The 17,040-nt window shown below is 40.7% G+C and overlaps 1 protein-coding gene across 3 annotated transcripts in view; it reads left to right on the forward strand.

The window, feature by feature from the left end:
• The first annotated feature begins 696 nt into the window (after positions 1-696).
• Positions 697-17,040, forward strand: part of ZFAT (zinc finger and AT-hook domain containing) — a 77,667-nt gene continuing 61,323 nt past the window's right edge. The window contains exons 1-2 of one of the 3 annotated variants that reach the window (XM_030509037.1): positions 697-1,011; positions 11,557-11,727. In XM_030509037.1, the coding sequence (XP_030364897.1) occupies positions 993-1,011; positions 11,557-11,727 (190 nt within the window). In that variant the 5' untranslated portion in view covers positions 697-992. Of the gene's footprint in view, positions 1,079-11,556; positions 11,728-17,040 lie in introns of those variants that run through there. The other 2 variants (XM_030509182.1, XM_030509096.1) reach the window with 2 other exon arrangements.

Genomic DNA, 17,040 nt, shown 5'->3' on the forward strand with positions numbered 1-17,040 from the left:
TACCTGTCTTCAATCTCCTATTATGAAAAACTAAAGATAAAATACCCAAATACATAATGTGGGATCTGGATCAAAACCAATGTGTGATTCACCACACTGTTGATACAATTTAGTCTGCTGCTCTCCAAGTGTTAAAACTTCCGAAAAATAAGCTTATAAAACAGCCACGGTCTTAAGACACGAGGCTCAATATCCACCTGAGCTACAAGCCATCAGCAGTCGTTTATGGATTTATTAGTACGGTGTATTTTTCTCCAAGCTTATCTTGTGGTAAATATGTCCACTTATCTTGTGGTAAATATGACATACCAGGTTAAGACACTTGTAATTTACTGGGGGTAAATCAAAACAACTTTGTTACCGCAGGGCTGTGCCAATGTGAGCAGTCCAAGTCCCATCCTCCTCCTCAGGGTCCAGGGTACGGATGAGGCTGCTCGGAGCGCGGTGAATTCACCTCAGCACAGCGAACCCCGCGATCACCGCGGCTTCACGGCTGACCAGAGGGACACCCCCGCTCCTTATCCCCCTGTACCTATAACCCCCACCCCGCGTATCCCATAAGAATCACCTCAGGACACCCGAGGATCGCGCCTCTTGAACGGGAACAGCGCGCGCTCCGCACGGCCGCCACCGCGCAGGCGCCGCGCGCGCGCGCTCCGCCCTCACGCTCTTCCTCCCCACCCCCCCTTCCCTTTACGACGCCGCCGCGGAAGAAGCCGCCGTGTCGGAGGCGGCAGATTCGCCATAAACCGCCGCTCGCCCGGCCGGGCCCCCGCCGCCGCCGCCGCACCGAGTCCTATAGTCCTTTATTAACCAAAGCGGGAGGCCCGCGGGGAGCCGCGGACAGCGGGATTTTGTGGTGGTTTTTTTTTTTTACCCCTTTCCCCTTTTTCTCTTCACGCCGCACCGGGACAGCTCTTCCCCCCCCACCACCCCAGTCCCGCCGCCGCCGCCACCACCACCGCCACCGCCACCGCTTCCCCGCCGCCACCATGGAGGCTGCAGCCGCAGGTGAGCGGGGCGGCGCGGGGCCCGCGGAGCGCGCACGGATCCGCCTGCGGCGCTGACGGGGCTGAACGCGGGGAGGGAAGTAGTTCCGGCGGGGCGGGTGTCGTCACGCTGCGTCCGCACGACAAGTAGTTCCTTCAGCGGCGGGCGGCTCGGCTCGAACACCTTTTTTATGGGGGGGTGTGTGGAACCTCCTTTATCCATGGGGCTGGGCCTGGGGGAGCCCCACAGCGCGGTCTGCGGGGTCTGTGTGTGTGTGGGGGGTCGCGGTCAGGGGGTGCCTGCGGGGAGCTCCAGCTCGGGAGCCCCTTGGTGCTCCCGCTGTGTCCTGTCGGTCTTGTTCAGGAGGAGTCGGGGAGCACCTGGAAAAGCAGCTGCCAGTTTGTATTGAAGTAATGCGCGTTTGGGTTTAAAACACTCGTGCTTTCCTTGAGCAGCTTGGGTAAATGGTTTTAACTCAAGAGTTCAGCTGCACAAGGGAGATAGGGACTTAAAGTTAGGTGTTCCCACTGCATTGCTATCGTAGTCCTTTATCTGCCTTGTATTGGCCTGACTTGCACAGGGATTACTCTGTAAGCAGAATTACCTCGATAGCCACTGTAACACTGTGTACGTGCTCCTTGCATTTCACAATCCCTGTGTGTTCCTTGCAGTACAAGTTTGTGAAGCGATGTTGAAATGATTCGACACTCATTAATGACCCTGTTGTATGCTCAAATGTGGCTTTTGGTCCTCGTTCCCCGAGATGACGTCTTAATTTTTAGAATCCTGAGTTTTATTTCTGGCTGTCCTATGAGGTATTTACAGTTAGCTTGCAACTCAAACAGGGTTTTGTGCCAAAGCAAATAGCATTATCGGAATAATGTGTATGTGAAGAGAATGTCTAAGAGGTGCTGTGTTATTTAAGTACTATTTTAAAAGTATTCCAAGACTGTTTTATATTCTCTGATCCAACTTTAAATGAGAATTTAATTCTCTTACTACTGTTGCTACTAATAAATTCACATTGATTCAAGCACATTCATTTTAATGAAAAACATTCTGAGGGTCGTCAAACCCAGCGCTGTTGTGAGTGTCCAGTTTGTTTGGTCCTGCGGCTACTGAACTATATTCAACTTCAGATGCATTTCTCTTATGTGCGCTTCCAAAATCAGGTTTGGAGTGTTTCAGATGGAGTATCATGGAATCATGGAGCGGTTTGGGTTGGAAAGGACCTTAAGATCGTCCAGTTCCAACCCTCTGCCACGGGCAGGGACACCTCACAGTAGACCATGTCGCCCAAGGCTCTGTCCAGCCTGGCCTTGAACACTGACAGGAATGGAGCATTTACCACTTCTTTGGGCAACCTGTTCCAGTGCCTCACCACCCTCACAGTAAAGAATTTCTTCCTTATATCCAACCTGAACTTCCCCTGTTTAAGTTTGAACCCATCACCCCTTGTATCCTGAAGTCGGTGGCTGATCCCGTAGTTCGTGCTTATTCTTTGAAAGGTTCCGAGTGTTTTCAGCGTCTCGGATAGTGTGGTTGATGGTACAATAGTGTACAAGTATATTTTAGCGGTACCTTCAGCAATGTTGCATTTAGCCACATGAGGGCGATCTTAGAACATCAAAAAAGACAAAATCCGAGCACATCTATTACAGCGTTTTTTCTTTTTAATGATGGAAAAGCTCCCTTGTTTATACGTTTGATAAACTGGTTATTCTAAACTGCTGCAAATGATTTAATTTCCTAGTTACTAGAGCGTAGTTTTTAATCCAGTTCTGAATTTTGTATATTCTAACCAACATAAAGGCAGTTGTCGTCATTTAAAGAACTTTCTGTACCTTTTCCCAGGACCATTTGTAAAAGCTAAAAGAAAACCAACACGTATGCTTTCATTTGCCTTCATTAGTTAAACTTCAGTAGTTTTAAAAGCAAGTTTCTTTTGACAAATCTACTAACTAGTTAAATGCAATGTGTTTGGTTGTGGTAGAAGTGTGAGGACACAAATCAGACAAGAGAGATAAGAGCCTTGTGCCCTTTTCCTGTTGGGGCGGCTGTTTTGGCTGTTCTGCTGATGTGTTTGATGTTGAAACCAGAATGAGTTCTGGTTTCTGGTCATATCTTAGACAAGTCTGAAGCCAGTCAGTGTAACCTGGATACTCAGTCTCCCAGTAACTCAAATTAACATTCTAAAAGTGGTTTACCAGAAGGCAGAACTCCAGCTTGTTACTAGTCTGTATGTCTACCTTTGTATTGGTGTTCGTGATGTCTTTATGTCAAATATTTGGAGATTTTCAGAGGTGGTGTGTGATGTTGGTGAAATATTATACTGTTTGAATGCTGGAGTTAAAGTCTACATTGTGTAGTGCTCCTACTGCAACTCAAAGTAATAATAATCTAAGAAAGGATCAATATCTGGATCTTAATTTTGAGGCACACCAGACATGTGTCTCTAACAGTGCCTCCTGATGGGTGTCCAAATAGAGAAGTGTAGAACAAGGTAAGCCCACAGTGGTATTTGTCCAGAATACTCTCTCAGGCCTTGCATAAGCTTGACTTGTGTCTTTCCATGTCCTAGTCCTTGATGGCCTTTCCTTCCAAGAATTTTTACCATCAAGCAGACCTTGATGGTAAAACCCTTACTGTTACATGCAGAACTGCATCCTTTCATGTTCTCTGCTTCTCCCAGTGCAGCAGCAGGGAGAGATCAGCTGGAAAGCAGTCAGAGATCAACTGAAAAAGCAAACAGTGGTTTCAGAGGGATAATTTGGTCATCTCCATGGTACATATGACTTCATAGCTTTGCCTTTTCTGCACTCCTCAGTTCCATCCTTTCCAGGCAGAAAAATTCTAATGTATGGAACTGTGCTCTGGTTTTCATTGTCTGTGTTTCTGGATCCTTTAAGAATTATTTTAGTAGTAGTGATAGTAATTCAGTTTAGATTGGGTTGTTTTTTTCAAGTTGGAGGAAGAGTATCCAAAGATGTAAGCCCAGTATGGACTTCTCTCCTGGTTTTTATAGGCCTACGTGTTATAGGGCCATTTGTTTTCTAGGACTCTCTATTACAACTCTAAGTTTTGGGGTTTGAGTAGTGCAGTTTTTAACTTCATTTTGAGGCTCTGGTTAAAGTGCTTGCCAGAATTGTGAGATCTTTCATCAGAAACCTCTCCAAACCCTTAAAGAGCACAGCAAATTGAAAAAGCCTGTTTTGGTATGGGCTCATCTTCTTTGAAGGATGTTTTCATACACAGATTACTTCCTACTACAAGGGCTCTTGGGCAGGACTGTTACTATCAAGGTGCTTAAAAAAATGCTGCATTCTGCTTTTTATTTTCAAGCTGGTAAAATTATCCGTAGTAACCTGCCTTACTATGACTCTATAAAGATGTTTTCTTCTACTAAAGTTTTGTTTCACTGCTATTTAGCTGTGCGATAGGGTTTTTTTTTTTTTCTTCCTCTTTCTAAAACCTTCTTTGATGATTAGCATCAGATCTGATGCTTTTAAATGCAGCTTTCAAGGACTTAACTCTTCTTGGAACCATTTTAGTCCTTTTGGTGGTTTGTTTTTGTTTTGTTAAAGACTCTTTTTATCTTTATATAGTTCACATTGTTGAAGTTAAACGCAAACATTTCGCTCTGTATCACTTCTAAAGCATTCTGAGTACTCCTTTAATCATGGTTACAGAGTAACTCTCAAGTCCTGCCACTTTGAGTGGGGTCCTGTGTTTTGCTTTAGATAAAGTTAAGAACTCTTTCTCCTCGCGTGGTTTCCCTGACTGCTTGCTGGGTGAACGCTCATTAGTGGTGTCTAAACATTTAATCTTGGCATCCTGTCCTGACCTGACATTTAACCAATAATTGGAGCCTACAATAGATTGTTTTTATCTGTCGTCGTAACCTCTTTTATCCCCTTCAGTGAGTCACAGTAATTCTTACCATTGTGGTCAGAGTCATATAGTCCTAACACTGCATTTCTGCACAATGTGAGTATTTCACTCCTCAGGAGTCTGATACTTGTTAAAATAGCCTGGTCATCAGATTTGACCCTAAACTGCTTCTAACAGATGGCATTGCTTCACAAGCAGTACTTTCTGTCCTACCCATTTTAAGGTGATCGTGTCCCACTGGCATCACAACAATATTTTTCAGCAGCTTGTTTGTCAGTAATCATAGAGTTATAGAATGGTTTGGGTTGGAAAGGACCTTATGATCACCCAGTTCCAACCCCCTGCCATGGGCAGGGACACTTCACACTAGACCATGTTGCCCAAGGCTCTGTCCAGCCTGGCGTTGAACACTGCCAGGGATAGAGCATTCACGACTTCTTTGGTCAACCTGTTCCAGTGCCTCAGCACCTTGTCTACAGGATACCTTATGAGGCTTCTTGTGTTATTGTAGTAGTCTGTACATTTGTCTTTTTAACAGCAACTATAAAGAAATGGAAAACAAATTTTGTTTCAACTGTTCTTTGTTGTTTCCTGTTAAAATGTTATGAACTTCTATGTCATCATTTGGAAACAGTCTTCATGATTTTACCACTGCAAAGTGAATCACCTCGATCTTTGTGGTCACCTATCCTTCAGTCTGTAATTAAAAACATTTTCAGAATCTCTAAAATTTGGCTAAAGCCTGATGCTCCTCTCTATTTGTTCTCAACTTGTACTGTTTCTCAGGTATGTACAAAACAACTTAGTTCTGCTCAACAACAGCACCATCACATTCATGTCCCAGGCACACAAGTGCTTCCCCCCTGCCCTCTGCTTTTGTTTTCTCTGTCCTGGTATTTTTGTACTGTTTAAATTTTTAAATGCAGCTCATTTCTTAATCAGCAACATTCACAAACTTCAGTGTAATTTAGTCTTACACAGCTCTCTATAATATCTGAGAGCCTCTATATATGTAGTTTACCTGGTAAACTAAACTTGCGGCCTCGTTAGAAAAAATGTTGAGTGTGTATGATGATTTTCTATAGTCGTGTTAAGAGGTGTAGATCTTAGTATCACCTTTTAGCTTTTGCAGGAGTGCATCCTGTAGCAACATGGCCATAACTTCCTTCCTTCCTGTTAAAATAAAGAACATTTGTGGCAATTAACTAAAGAGAATTCAGTTGTCCTGGCTTTAGTCAGCAGGTAAAAGTGAGCACAGACATGGCCAGATGCTCCTTTGCTTTAGATATATTCTGTGTTGGGGTTTGGTCCAGGCAGTTGCTTTATGCTGGTGAATTAAAAAATAGTTGGTTACTGTTCAGAGTAGTTCAAATTCAGGTGAAGGAAGCCTTAAAATAGGTTTCTATTCTCTCTTGCCTGCTGTTTTTAGCACAGTTAGTTTTGAACAGGGGTTGTTGTGATGCTGCTGTTCTAATAATAGTAAATAGTGGTATGTTTGATGTACTTTTTCCTTAATGCTCACTGAGGAGAATGCTTTTGATTTGGAGATATGCCATAATCCTACACATTAATTTCTGTATGAATCAAAATAGAGAAAATAGCAGGAGACAACTATTGATTTATTTATTTTTTTTTACTCTATCAAATGAAGAGAAATGAGATTAGTATATATTGACATCTTTATTAAAATAACTAAAATGCCGTAAGGTTGAGGAAGAGGTTTAAGGAGTAAATTCATGGCTAAATATAACCTTCTGAGCCTTAAGTGGATGTAATCAAAACTTGATTCATTTAAAGAGCCTTATTTTGTAAGATAGAAAACTGCAGCTGACAGTTACTTTCATTTTACTGAAATTCTGCAGCAGCGCTCATTGCTTGAGGGTATTAAAAACACATAGTCTTACGTTGCACAGGATTTAAAACCTGTTTCCTTGCTGTGTTTCTTGTGGAAATATTTATTTAAATCTGGGCTAGTTTTTGCCATACAATGATTGAAAGTACGTATGCCATAGAATCATAGAATTGGTTTGGGTTGGACAGGACCTTAAGATCATCTGGTTCCAACCCCCTGCCATGGGCAGGGATGCCTCACACTAGACCATTTCACCCAAAGCTCTGTCCAGCCTGGCCTTGAACACTACCAGGGATGGAGCATTCACAACTTCCTTGGGCAACCCATTCCAGTGCCTCACCACCCTCACAGTAAAGAACTTCTTCCTTAGGTCTAACCTGAACTTCCTTGTTTAAGTTTAAACCCATCACCCCTTGTCCTATCACTACAGTCCCTAAGGAAGAGTCCCTCCCCAGAATCCTTATAGGCCCCCTTCAGACACTGGAAGGCTGCTATGAGGTCTCCACACAGCTTCTCTTCTCCAGGCTGAACAGCCCCAATTTTCTCAGCCTGTCTCCATACGGGAGGTGCTCCAGCCCCTGATCATCCTCGTGGCCTCCTCTGGACTTGCTCCAACAGCTCCATGTCCTTCTTGTATTGGAGACACCAGCACTGTACACAGTGCTCCAGGTGGGGTCTCATGAGAGCAGAGGGGCAGGATCACCTCTTTCGGCCTGCTGGTCATACTCCTTTTGATGCAGCCCAGTGCAGCTTTCTGGGCTGCAAGTGCACTTTTTGGGCTGCGAGCACACAATGTCAATATTACCTGATTACCTTAAATACTGTGAATTTCAGTGATTTTTCTAAGATAAGTGCTGCTTTCGTCCCCTTTCTTTCCTCCCCAATCCAACTTTAAAGCCAAACAGCATAGGTAGTGTTTATGCTTTGTGAAGGGGGCTGGAAATGAAGGAACCCGCTTCTTAGTCTGCAGCTTCCCATTTAGTAATCCATTTGTTTTTAGTAATCGATTTGTTAATTTCCCATTGTGTTCATGCTCAGTGTAAAGAAAAAATGACTAAGAAATATGCTGAGATCTTTGGAAAAATGAAAACAAAATTTAAATAACTTCATTTATAGCTTAACTTTCCTCTTTTCCATGTAAGAAGAAAACCACTGCTGTTATTTATTTCAGTGTACCCTTAGCACAGTTTCTATGGGCAAAGTGAAGATAATGGATTAACACAAAGCGTGTTTAGTGAAGGGAATGTTCCCAATTGGGTTTGGCTGCAATTCCTGTTGTTTGTTTACCTGCACACTTGATTACTCTGCCTTTCTTTCTCTGCATATTTAATTGCTGCCTAATTAATTGCTCTGATGATTTCCTACATCATTAATTATTCACTAATTAATCATTGATTCCCTGCATAGCTAATTAACTTATTGCTTATTTGATTTTTACACTTAATTGACTATAATTCATTGCTCTATTGCTGCACCACCTAATTAGCAACTGGTTAATCAATTACTGTTTGCTTTCTCCTAATCTAGTTGTTTAGGCCCATGATCAGTGGGGTTTATCCTCTGCTGTCTGCCAGGTTGGACAAAGCCCCAGGGGACATGGTCTAGTGTGAGGTGTCCCTGCCCATGGCAGGGGCTTGGAACTGGATGATTTTAAGGTCCTTTCCAACCCAAACCATTCGATGATCTGACCTCCTTTTCCAGCCATTCTTCCTAAGATAATTTCCTTACTCAGTTTTGTTTCCATCTCGCCTCTGAGCAAAGCACATGGATCTTCTGCACGTTCTCCTGAAGCTTTCTGCACTTTCACTAACATTGTTCTCTGCCACCCGGTCTGTTCACCCCTGGTTTTGTTCCAGCTTTACTTTTGTTTGATGGTTTGTGTAGTCAGGCACTTTAAACAATCACAGAGACTTTTGGGAGTTCTTCTTGCAGTGTCTGAGGGGGCCTACAAGGATGCTGGGGAGGGACTCTTCATCAGGGATTGTAGCGATAGGACAAGGGGTAATGGGTTTAAACTTAAACAGGGGAAGTTCAGGTTAGATATAAGGAAGAAGTTCTTTACTGTGAGGGTGGTGAGGCACTGGAACAGGTTGCCCAAGGAAGTTGTGAATGCTCCATCCCTGGCAGTGTTCAAGGCCAGGTTGGACAGAGCCTTGGGCCACATGGTTTAGTGTGAGCTGTCCCCGCCCATGGCAGGGGGTTGGAACTGGATGATCTTGAGGTCCTTTCCAACCCAAACCATTCTATGATTCTGGCCATCTCCAAGTCCTCACTGGGAGGAGGTGAGAAAGTAAGCGGTGTGTGAGTATTGATTACAGCTGTTCAAGGAGGAAACAGGAAACACAAAACATTGAGACTGACTTTTAGGGAAAACAACCAACAGATCAGGAAGCAGAAACAGTGGCAAATAAAACCTCAAATCAGAAGGGTCATCTAAGTTATGGAATTTCCATGGTCAGTGTTAGTTAAACCTTTAGGTAAATGCTCGTGGGTTTTGTAATGTGAGTTTTAAGTGTGCATTTACATTTAGAGAGAACACTTGTCATCCACTGAGTCAGAAACAGGCTTCATTCACTTTTCTTATTCTTCTTGTATAAAAGAATGATGCTGACAAGAGCTGAACTAGTTCAAAGGAACATTTCCATTGTAAACATACTGCAATCAAAATAGAAATGTATGTGCTCAAGACAGCAGAATGCCTGACAAGGAACCCTACGGAGCTCCTAAGGACATGTTGAGTGATTTATCCATTACATAGCTGCCTGTGAGTGTAATTTAGAGTGTTTCAAACAACAGGAACAGGTATTTGAGTTGTTTTGCAGATATATTTTCAAAGACATGAAGACATACTCTGCCTTTTGAGGTAGTTGTATTATTTCAAAGATGAGGATGCTTTTGTTAAGAGTTTCAGGTGCAAATAAATGTAAAAGTCAGCTCTACTGTTCTTACCATTCATAACACCTTAAAGATGGATTTTTCTAAGTGGGGTGAACCATATAATTAAGTATGTAATGAAGGGAGGAGAATAATGTTGCATAGGGGTTGTGATCTTTGCTTGGGACTGTTTTGAAAACAGTTCCCAAAATACAGCTGCCCTGTTCTCTTCCCCCCAGACTCATCCCCAAATTCACAAAATAGCGCTTTATTTCTGTACCTATCCAGCTAACCTGTGGTTTGGTTTGTACCTCAAATAGCATCGTTTTTTCCAGTTTGTTGTCCCTAATTTTCCTTAGGGACACTGAGGGAGAGGAGCTACTGAAACCAGTCTCTACGTGAGGAGTTCAGATATGTAGCTGAAGAAGAAGTGGGCTGTTAAAATGGGTTCCTGGCTATCGTTAGCTGTCATCAGACACTGAAGGAAGCCGGGATTGTTGAAAGCTCAAACCATTAAACCAAATGACAGCAGTTTTAGAAAGCAAAGTCTCTGAATTAACTATTTTTAGGTGGGTTTTTCTCAACTGTCAACTTTATATTAACCCTTCTTTGTTGTTATTTACTTTCTGTGCCTTTCACAACACACCTCTAGTACCTGTGAATTAAAATAACCCCAACAAAACCCATGAAGTTTTGGCTAATAAGTTCTGTGAAGTTTCTGTTTAAAGCATTGGCTAAGGAAAGTTTTCATGAAATTATGAATTTGCCGCTACTTGGAAGGTTTTTAGTTCATTGGGGTTTGCTTTGAATTAATGGGGGTTTTTCATAGAACTTGTGTGTCACAGCATAGGAAATACTGGATGATTAATGTTAATATTGCCTCTGAGGCTAATACCGGTGTATCTTGAGAGCAAAACTTTTTCTCCCCTTCCTAAATTTTCCTCCTGTTCCTGCCCATTTTTCTCCGTGTAGATGGGTCAAGATGAGGCCTGATATTGTTTTACAAATATTGGGATAAAAGGAGAGAAAACTATGTAGAACTCTTGAAGTGAATGGCCAGGAGAAGAAAGGAAGACGATGTGATTGCATAGCTGTGACTGTGAGATGATGCAACAGTTTGTGGTCTACAGCACTGCAGATGTTTTGACTTCCCTTCCCACCCTTTCATTAGTGGCAGAGCCACATCTAAGGATAATGAGCCCTGAAACCATGCACTTAACGTTTTTAACTCACAATGTACACTCATGGTAACATGCTAAGGCAAAAATGACACATCAAAACATACAGTTTTTAAAATATATATTTATTTTCTAACAAACATTGTTATAGTGAAGGAAAAGTTTCCTTTTATGTTTTACAGGATTTAATTCTTCCTTCTTTTGTTTCCAGCACTTAACACAGGTAATCAGAGAAATTAGACTGGCTTATGTGAAGGAAGTAGAAAGGTAAAGTACATGTAGGAAAGGACAATGAGGTCTGTGAACAGAAATAAGGGTTTGGAGCCCAGCTGCTTTATGAAGGATAAAATATTTTGCATTTATACCAATGTGTTACACAACAAACATGGACCAGGACTTAGTGTCTCACAGTATTTCACCCTATGTTTGAAAAAAATATGAAATTGTAACTTTGTCTGAGGCTGGAAGGGAAAAAAGGTTTTTATCTGTCCTGCTTCCTTTTGGGCCTTGTTAGAAAATACCCAGGGTTTAAGCCAGAAGAATTATTTTCCCTGTGAGGATGTGAGTAGGAGTTTAGCCATTTCTTAAATGAATTAATTCGGGGATTTATTATGAATGTCTTCATTTAACAGTGCAACATTCTTCGTTTCAGCTCATTACTGTCTGTTAAGTGTATTAACTGATAGTTACTGTGTTAGCTGAACCAAAACCTCAATAACTAGTGGTAATACAAACAATTGATTAACTCCTCTTTTAAAACTTGTTTTTCAGGGATCAATTCCATCTTCATGTGTAAGCTTTGTAACTTATTTTCACCAAATCAATCTGAACTGCTGTCTCATGTCTCCGAGAAGCATACAGAAGAAGGGATCAACGTGGATGACATCGTTATTCCTCTCCAACCTCTAACAGTACCCACAAACATAAACAAAGATGGAGAAGGTACGTTCATACATTGGGAGGAATGTGATATTCAGAATCATTTAGTTTTTTAATAAAACAACTGTCACCCTTAATTTCCTGCAGTGCAGAATGGATGGGAGGACAGATGTGGATAAACTCAGCATGTGATAGCGGAGGGTGACATTGGGCCATTAATTTTAAATGTCAAGTGCAGCAAAGTCTACTTCCAACAGCTTTAATCTGAGCTGTGGAATCGCAGTGGAAAACAACCAGACCACCATGGATGGGGATGTGTCTTGAGGCTTAGGAATGGTGGTGTGCTTTTTGAGTTATCTAACTTGCTTGTTGTGATTCAAATGATATTAATAGTTCTATTCCGAAGAGGAAGTGTCATGATTCGTAATTTATGACTGTGCTTTGATATTGGCACTGGTAAATAAAGCAATCTGGTAGTCAGAGGTCGAATTAGTTACACGGAACAATTCTACTCTGCAGTGGAAGAAGCTACATTCATTCCTTCCATTTTTAACTGATTATAATTGCAATCCCTTGTAATATTAGCAATGGGCTGAAAGTGATTCAGACTTCATAATTACATCTTCTTTTAGGCCCTTCCTGAGCAATGGATTTATATTGTTGGCAAACTGTTCCTTAACACAACTACTACGATATTCCAGTCATTATGATTTCTGGATTTTAAAAACTATGTACTTATGAATAAAAACCAATCTAATATCATACTTAATAGATTTTTTTTTTTAATCATTAACATATGCATGTGGTATTTCTTCATTTATTTACCAGTTCTAATTCAGCAGTTATATTAACTTCCTCAACATAAGAAGATTTTTCTAATAATAGTCATATAGTATTCAACTATAGCTGCTTTCTCCTCCAATGGTTGGTGAGGAAAAATTGCACCAGATTATTATTTCACACAAAGCCTAAAATGAACAGTGCATCAGAAGATGATGAATAAATGTCAGATCTACATCAAGTTTCAAAATGCTGTCCTAATTTTATTTTAATTATACAGAATGAATTTCTCAGGCATGCAGAATGCATCTTCCTTCCTTAAATCTTTATTTCCTGTTATCCCTTCACTACATTGTATTTCTGAGTACAACGAGACTAGGACTTTGTAGCATATTCTTACTCCTTTTAGTAAAAAGGCTTTTCTGTAAACTTCTTGTATTTGTGTCAGGGACTATCTGCACTTTGTGTATTGTGAGTTGCTAAGCATGTACATTTATCTGAACAGTGTGTAATTACCGTTATGATATGAAGCAGCAGAAAATAGACATATGCAGCTGTTAAAAGAACTTTGCAAATCTAATTATGTGAAATACAACATTCATATGCTAAGTTACATATTCCTAAGTTACCTTTTTCATTATTCTTGGTGAATACTTTTCATCATCTGATACAATCATATGGTGCCACCTTTTGCAGATGACGTAGCCCAACTCTGTGCCATCTGCTGTCAATAAGAATGTCAAGGTAAATTACTGTCAGATAGTTTTCAACTCGTATTCTATAAATACTTTTAATATTTCTTCTTTCCCATCACACAGTGGTTTGTTCTAAAGTCCTATTCAATTATTTCCTGTGTTCTGCTTAAAAAAAAATAGGGTGTTTCACAGTCGAATGTAAGAATTTGGAGAGTTCTTCCAAAGCACTTTTTTCCCTCCTGTTATGGAATCTGCAGTGATAAAACTTCTAAAATATGCACTTTTTTCTCAGTGCACCCTTCTTTGTAGTAATTCAGTCTTGTCTCTAAAAGTAGAAGCGATTGATAAATGGCAGTCTTAGAAACTTCCTTTTAGTACTCATTTACTGATAGGGGAGCATCTTATCCTTTGAAAGCACAGTTTTTCTTCCAAGTATTGGTAAACCCTGTAGCTCTTCCAAGAATTAGTATAGACGAGTGAACACTGAGTTGTTAATGGAGCTCTTTGTTCTGCCCGAGTAATAAATTGATGATTTTATAAGTCCTGTGAACAAGTAAAATGCTAGGCAAGTAATATGTGGTTATTACTCTAATGTTGTTTTATTGGCAGGGCTCTCTGCTGAATTTTATTTAGTCACACCACTTTCCCATGGTTAAGTCATGATGTATTTAGAGTTGATTTGTCCTAACTGTTTTGGTAGGGTGGTGGTAGCATTTTGTTATCGAGTAGAACCAAGGGTATTAAACAGATGTTGCCGTCACAAATTATGCATAGGTCACATTGTGTCTAGCACTGGAGTGTGGCATCTTTACTGGTCAACTGCAGTCACTCATACTCCACTTCTACTTAGGGTTTCATGGAATCGTAGAATGTTTGGGTTGGGAAGGACTTTAAGATCATCTAGTTCCAGCCCTCCTGCCATGGGCAGGGACGCCTTGTCTTTCCTAACTATTCGCTATGATCTCAATCTTCTTCAAAGTGCTGGTCAAAACTCTCTGCTTTTTTTTTGCTTCTACTTAGTCAGATTAGTAATGATTTGAGGGACAGCATTAGTGGCCCAGTATCATCTATTTGTATTATTTCCTGATGGATCATTGATTGTTTCAGGCTATATCTGCACTATGGGATGTATGCTTTATTGATTATGAAACCTTGAAGACAGTTGCAGTCTGCGTATCATAGAACCGTAGAAATCACCCTCTCTTCTTGGCTGATAATTAACAAAACTACTTTCACTGGGGTCAGTAGCACAGAAATTCAGAACACTGCTATGGAGGGTTGCAAAGCTAATGTGGAAGGGTTGCTTTTTTCCTATCCATAATGAGGCTTTTGGTGCTATTAGAAGGGTAGATTTAGATTAGACATTAGGAAGAAGTTCTTCCCTGTGAGGGTGCTGAGGTGCTGGCACAGGGTGCCCAGAGAAGCTGTGGCTGCCCCATCCCTGGCAGTGATCAAGGCCAGGTTGAATGCAGCTTGGAGCAACCTGCTCCAGTGGAAGGTGTCCCTGCCTATGGCAGGGGGTTGGAACTGGATGAGCTTTAAGGTCCCTTCCAACCCAAACCATTCATGATTCCGTGATTCTATATTTAAGCAGACAAATACTCAAATCACTCCTGTAACAAGACAAAATACTTTCTTTTTCACTTGATATTAATTACATGATTAACTCAAAGCTGTGGTCTCTGTATGTGGGTTTTTCTTTGCCTGGTGTATATAAGGGAAATGTTGAACAGATTTTCAATAAGGTGCTGCCACCACCTCCTGTTCTATTGCGTCATCTTCCCTTAAGATTCCTTGAGGTCATTCATTTTTCCATATGCTCCAACTCAACCAGTTTAGTAAGGTCTTTTGGCACATATACTTGAAAATTATTTCAGGTTTGTTTTTTATTTAATATTCTCATGATTTTTCAGACTCTTACATTGTCAGTCTCAATTTATCAGGGAGAAGGTAGGCTATTGGCTTTATGAATACTTGATTAAAAACCCTTACATAGTTCTGAGTTTTTATTCTTGATATACACTTGGTTTGGTGAAAGTTTCTTGAATAGGAGGAGGAGAAATGTAGGTTTATTGTAAGAGGCACAATCTACATGTAGCACGGCCAGTCTTTCTTCGCTTGAATAATCTCAGGATATTTTCAAGCCTTTAGAAGTGCAACAGTTGCTTAATTACTGGGCATTTCTCTCTTATAACCTGGAAGACGTATTTCATACTTAGCCCATCTGTGCTGTGAAAAGCAACAACAAAAAAGCCCACCACCAAATCCAAACAAAAAAAACCCCTCAAACCAACAGTAAAAGTATGAAATTCTGAGGAGAATGATTTTATATTTTTGCACAAGTCTCAAGATTTGGAAATATTTTGGTGTAAAAAAATCCTTTAAGGAACTTCGTTGCTGTGAATACCATAAGCTAAAACATGCCCAAGATTTAAGTTTGCTTGTTTTTTTCTGAGCATTACAAACAGAGTTCTTGACAAGATTTTTGTATGTGCCTGTCTCTGATATTCTAAAGGTGATGGCTGGCAGGAGCCTCACACCTCTTCTATTTCACTTTTTAATGCACATTATGCTCTGGGGTTTTTTGGCAATTACAATGACCATATTAAGCTCTTTTTCATTCTCAAAGCTGGAATTCACTGCACGTAACTGAAGGTTCTTAAACCGGGATCTTGGTCACCCTGGGATCCAGAGACAATCCAGGCCTTATGTGAACTGTGCTCTGAAGAGTAGTTTCTCTGTTCCTTCAGTACAGAAGACAAATATTAACTAATTTGAGAGCTCAACTGTCTAATGTTAGATAAAGAGTTCTGTAAGCCTGGAAGAAGCCTGACTGTCCTATTTCTCCATGCAACATCAGGGAAGCTCTTTTCACAGAATCATAGAATCATTTAGGTTGGAAAAGACCTTTAAGGTCATTGAGTCCAACTGTTAACCCAGCACTACCAAGTCCACCACTAAACCATAGAATCATAGAATAGCTAGGATTGGAAAGGACCTTAAGATCATCTAGTTCCAACATCCTTCAATGCACAATAGTTTCCCTTCTACGCGCAGTAGATGTGATACTTCACCAAATGTCTGCTCAGACTCTAAAAAACCCATTTAAATGCTACCAGGCTTTGCTGTTTGCGAACTGACAGTTTCTTGCAGAAGAGGAAGGTTGAACTAAATAACCGAAATCTGTGCAATAACAATCAGATAATTTCTTAAGAAACACAGTATAAAGTAAAAAAAACCAAGCAAGCAACCCCCAAGATTAACAAGAAAGAGACTGATTCTTTTCATTGTATTAAACTATTTAATGGAAGTAACTTGAAGCTAGGGTGAAATCTCCTAAAATAACTTGTCACTATCTGGAAATTTCCCCCCTGCCCTCTGAGTATCTGCCTTTGTTGACCAAAAGTTTTCTTGGGATCTACTTGGTTTGGTCAATGAAGTCAATAGTTACACCTGTGAGTGGATGATAGCAAGGTGGCTTTTGAAGTAACTACAGCAGTGATAAGAGAAATCATCAGCAGGAAATAGTGTGAAGTATATTATGTTGTCATGCATTCCTGTGTTCACTACATCTCATTGAGGTTACCAATACTTCCTCTACAGAAATATGGGAATCATAGAATCAACTAGGTTGGAAAAGACCTTTAAGATCATCAAGTCCAACTATTCCCCCAGCACTACCAAGACCACCACTAAACCATGTCACTGAGGGGAAAAAATGGAAAGTTATGTTGTATTTATTAAGAATTTTGAATGAATTCAGGTTTAATTACTTGAAATACTCACTAAGGAAACTTCTTTTCCATGACTTCTGGAATTTATTTGTTGCCAACAAGTTTTTATACCAACTTTTGGCTAGAAAGTGTTAATAAAGAACCACAGGAAATATTGTTCAATTTTC

This window comes from Strigops habroptila, chromosome 1, assembly GCF_004027225.2.
Source record: "Strigops habroptila isolate Jane chromosome 1, bStrHab1.2.pri, whole genome shotgun sequence".
In the NCBI taxonomy this organism is placed as follows: Eukaryota; Metazoa; Chordata; class Aves; order Psittaciformes; family Psittacidae; genus Strigops; species Strigops habroptila.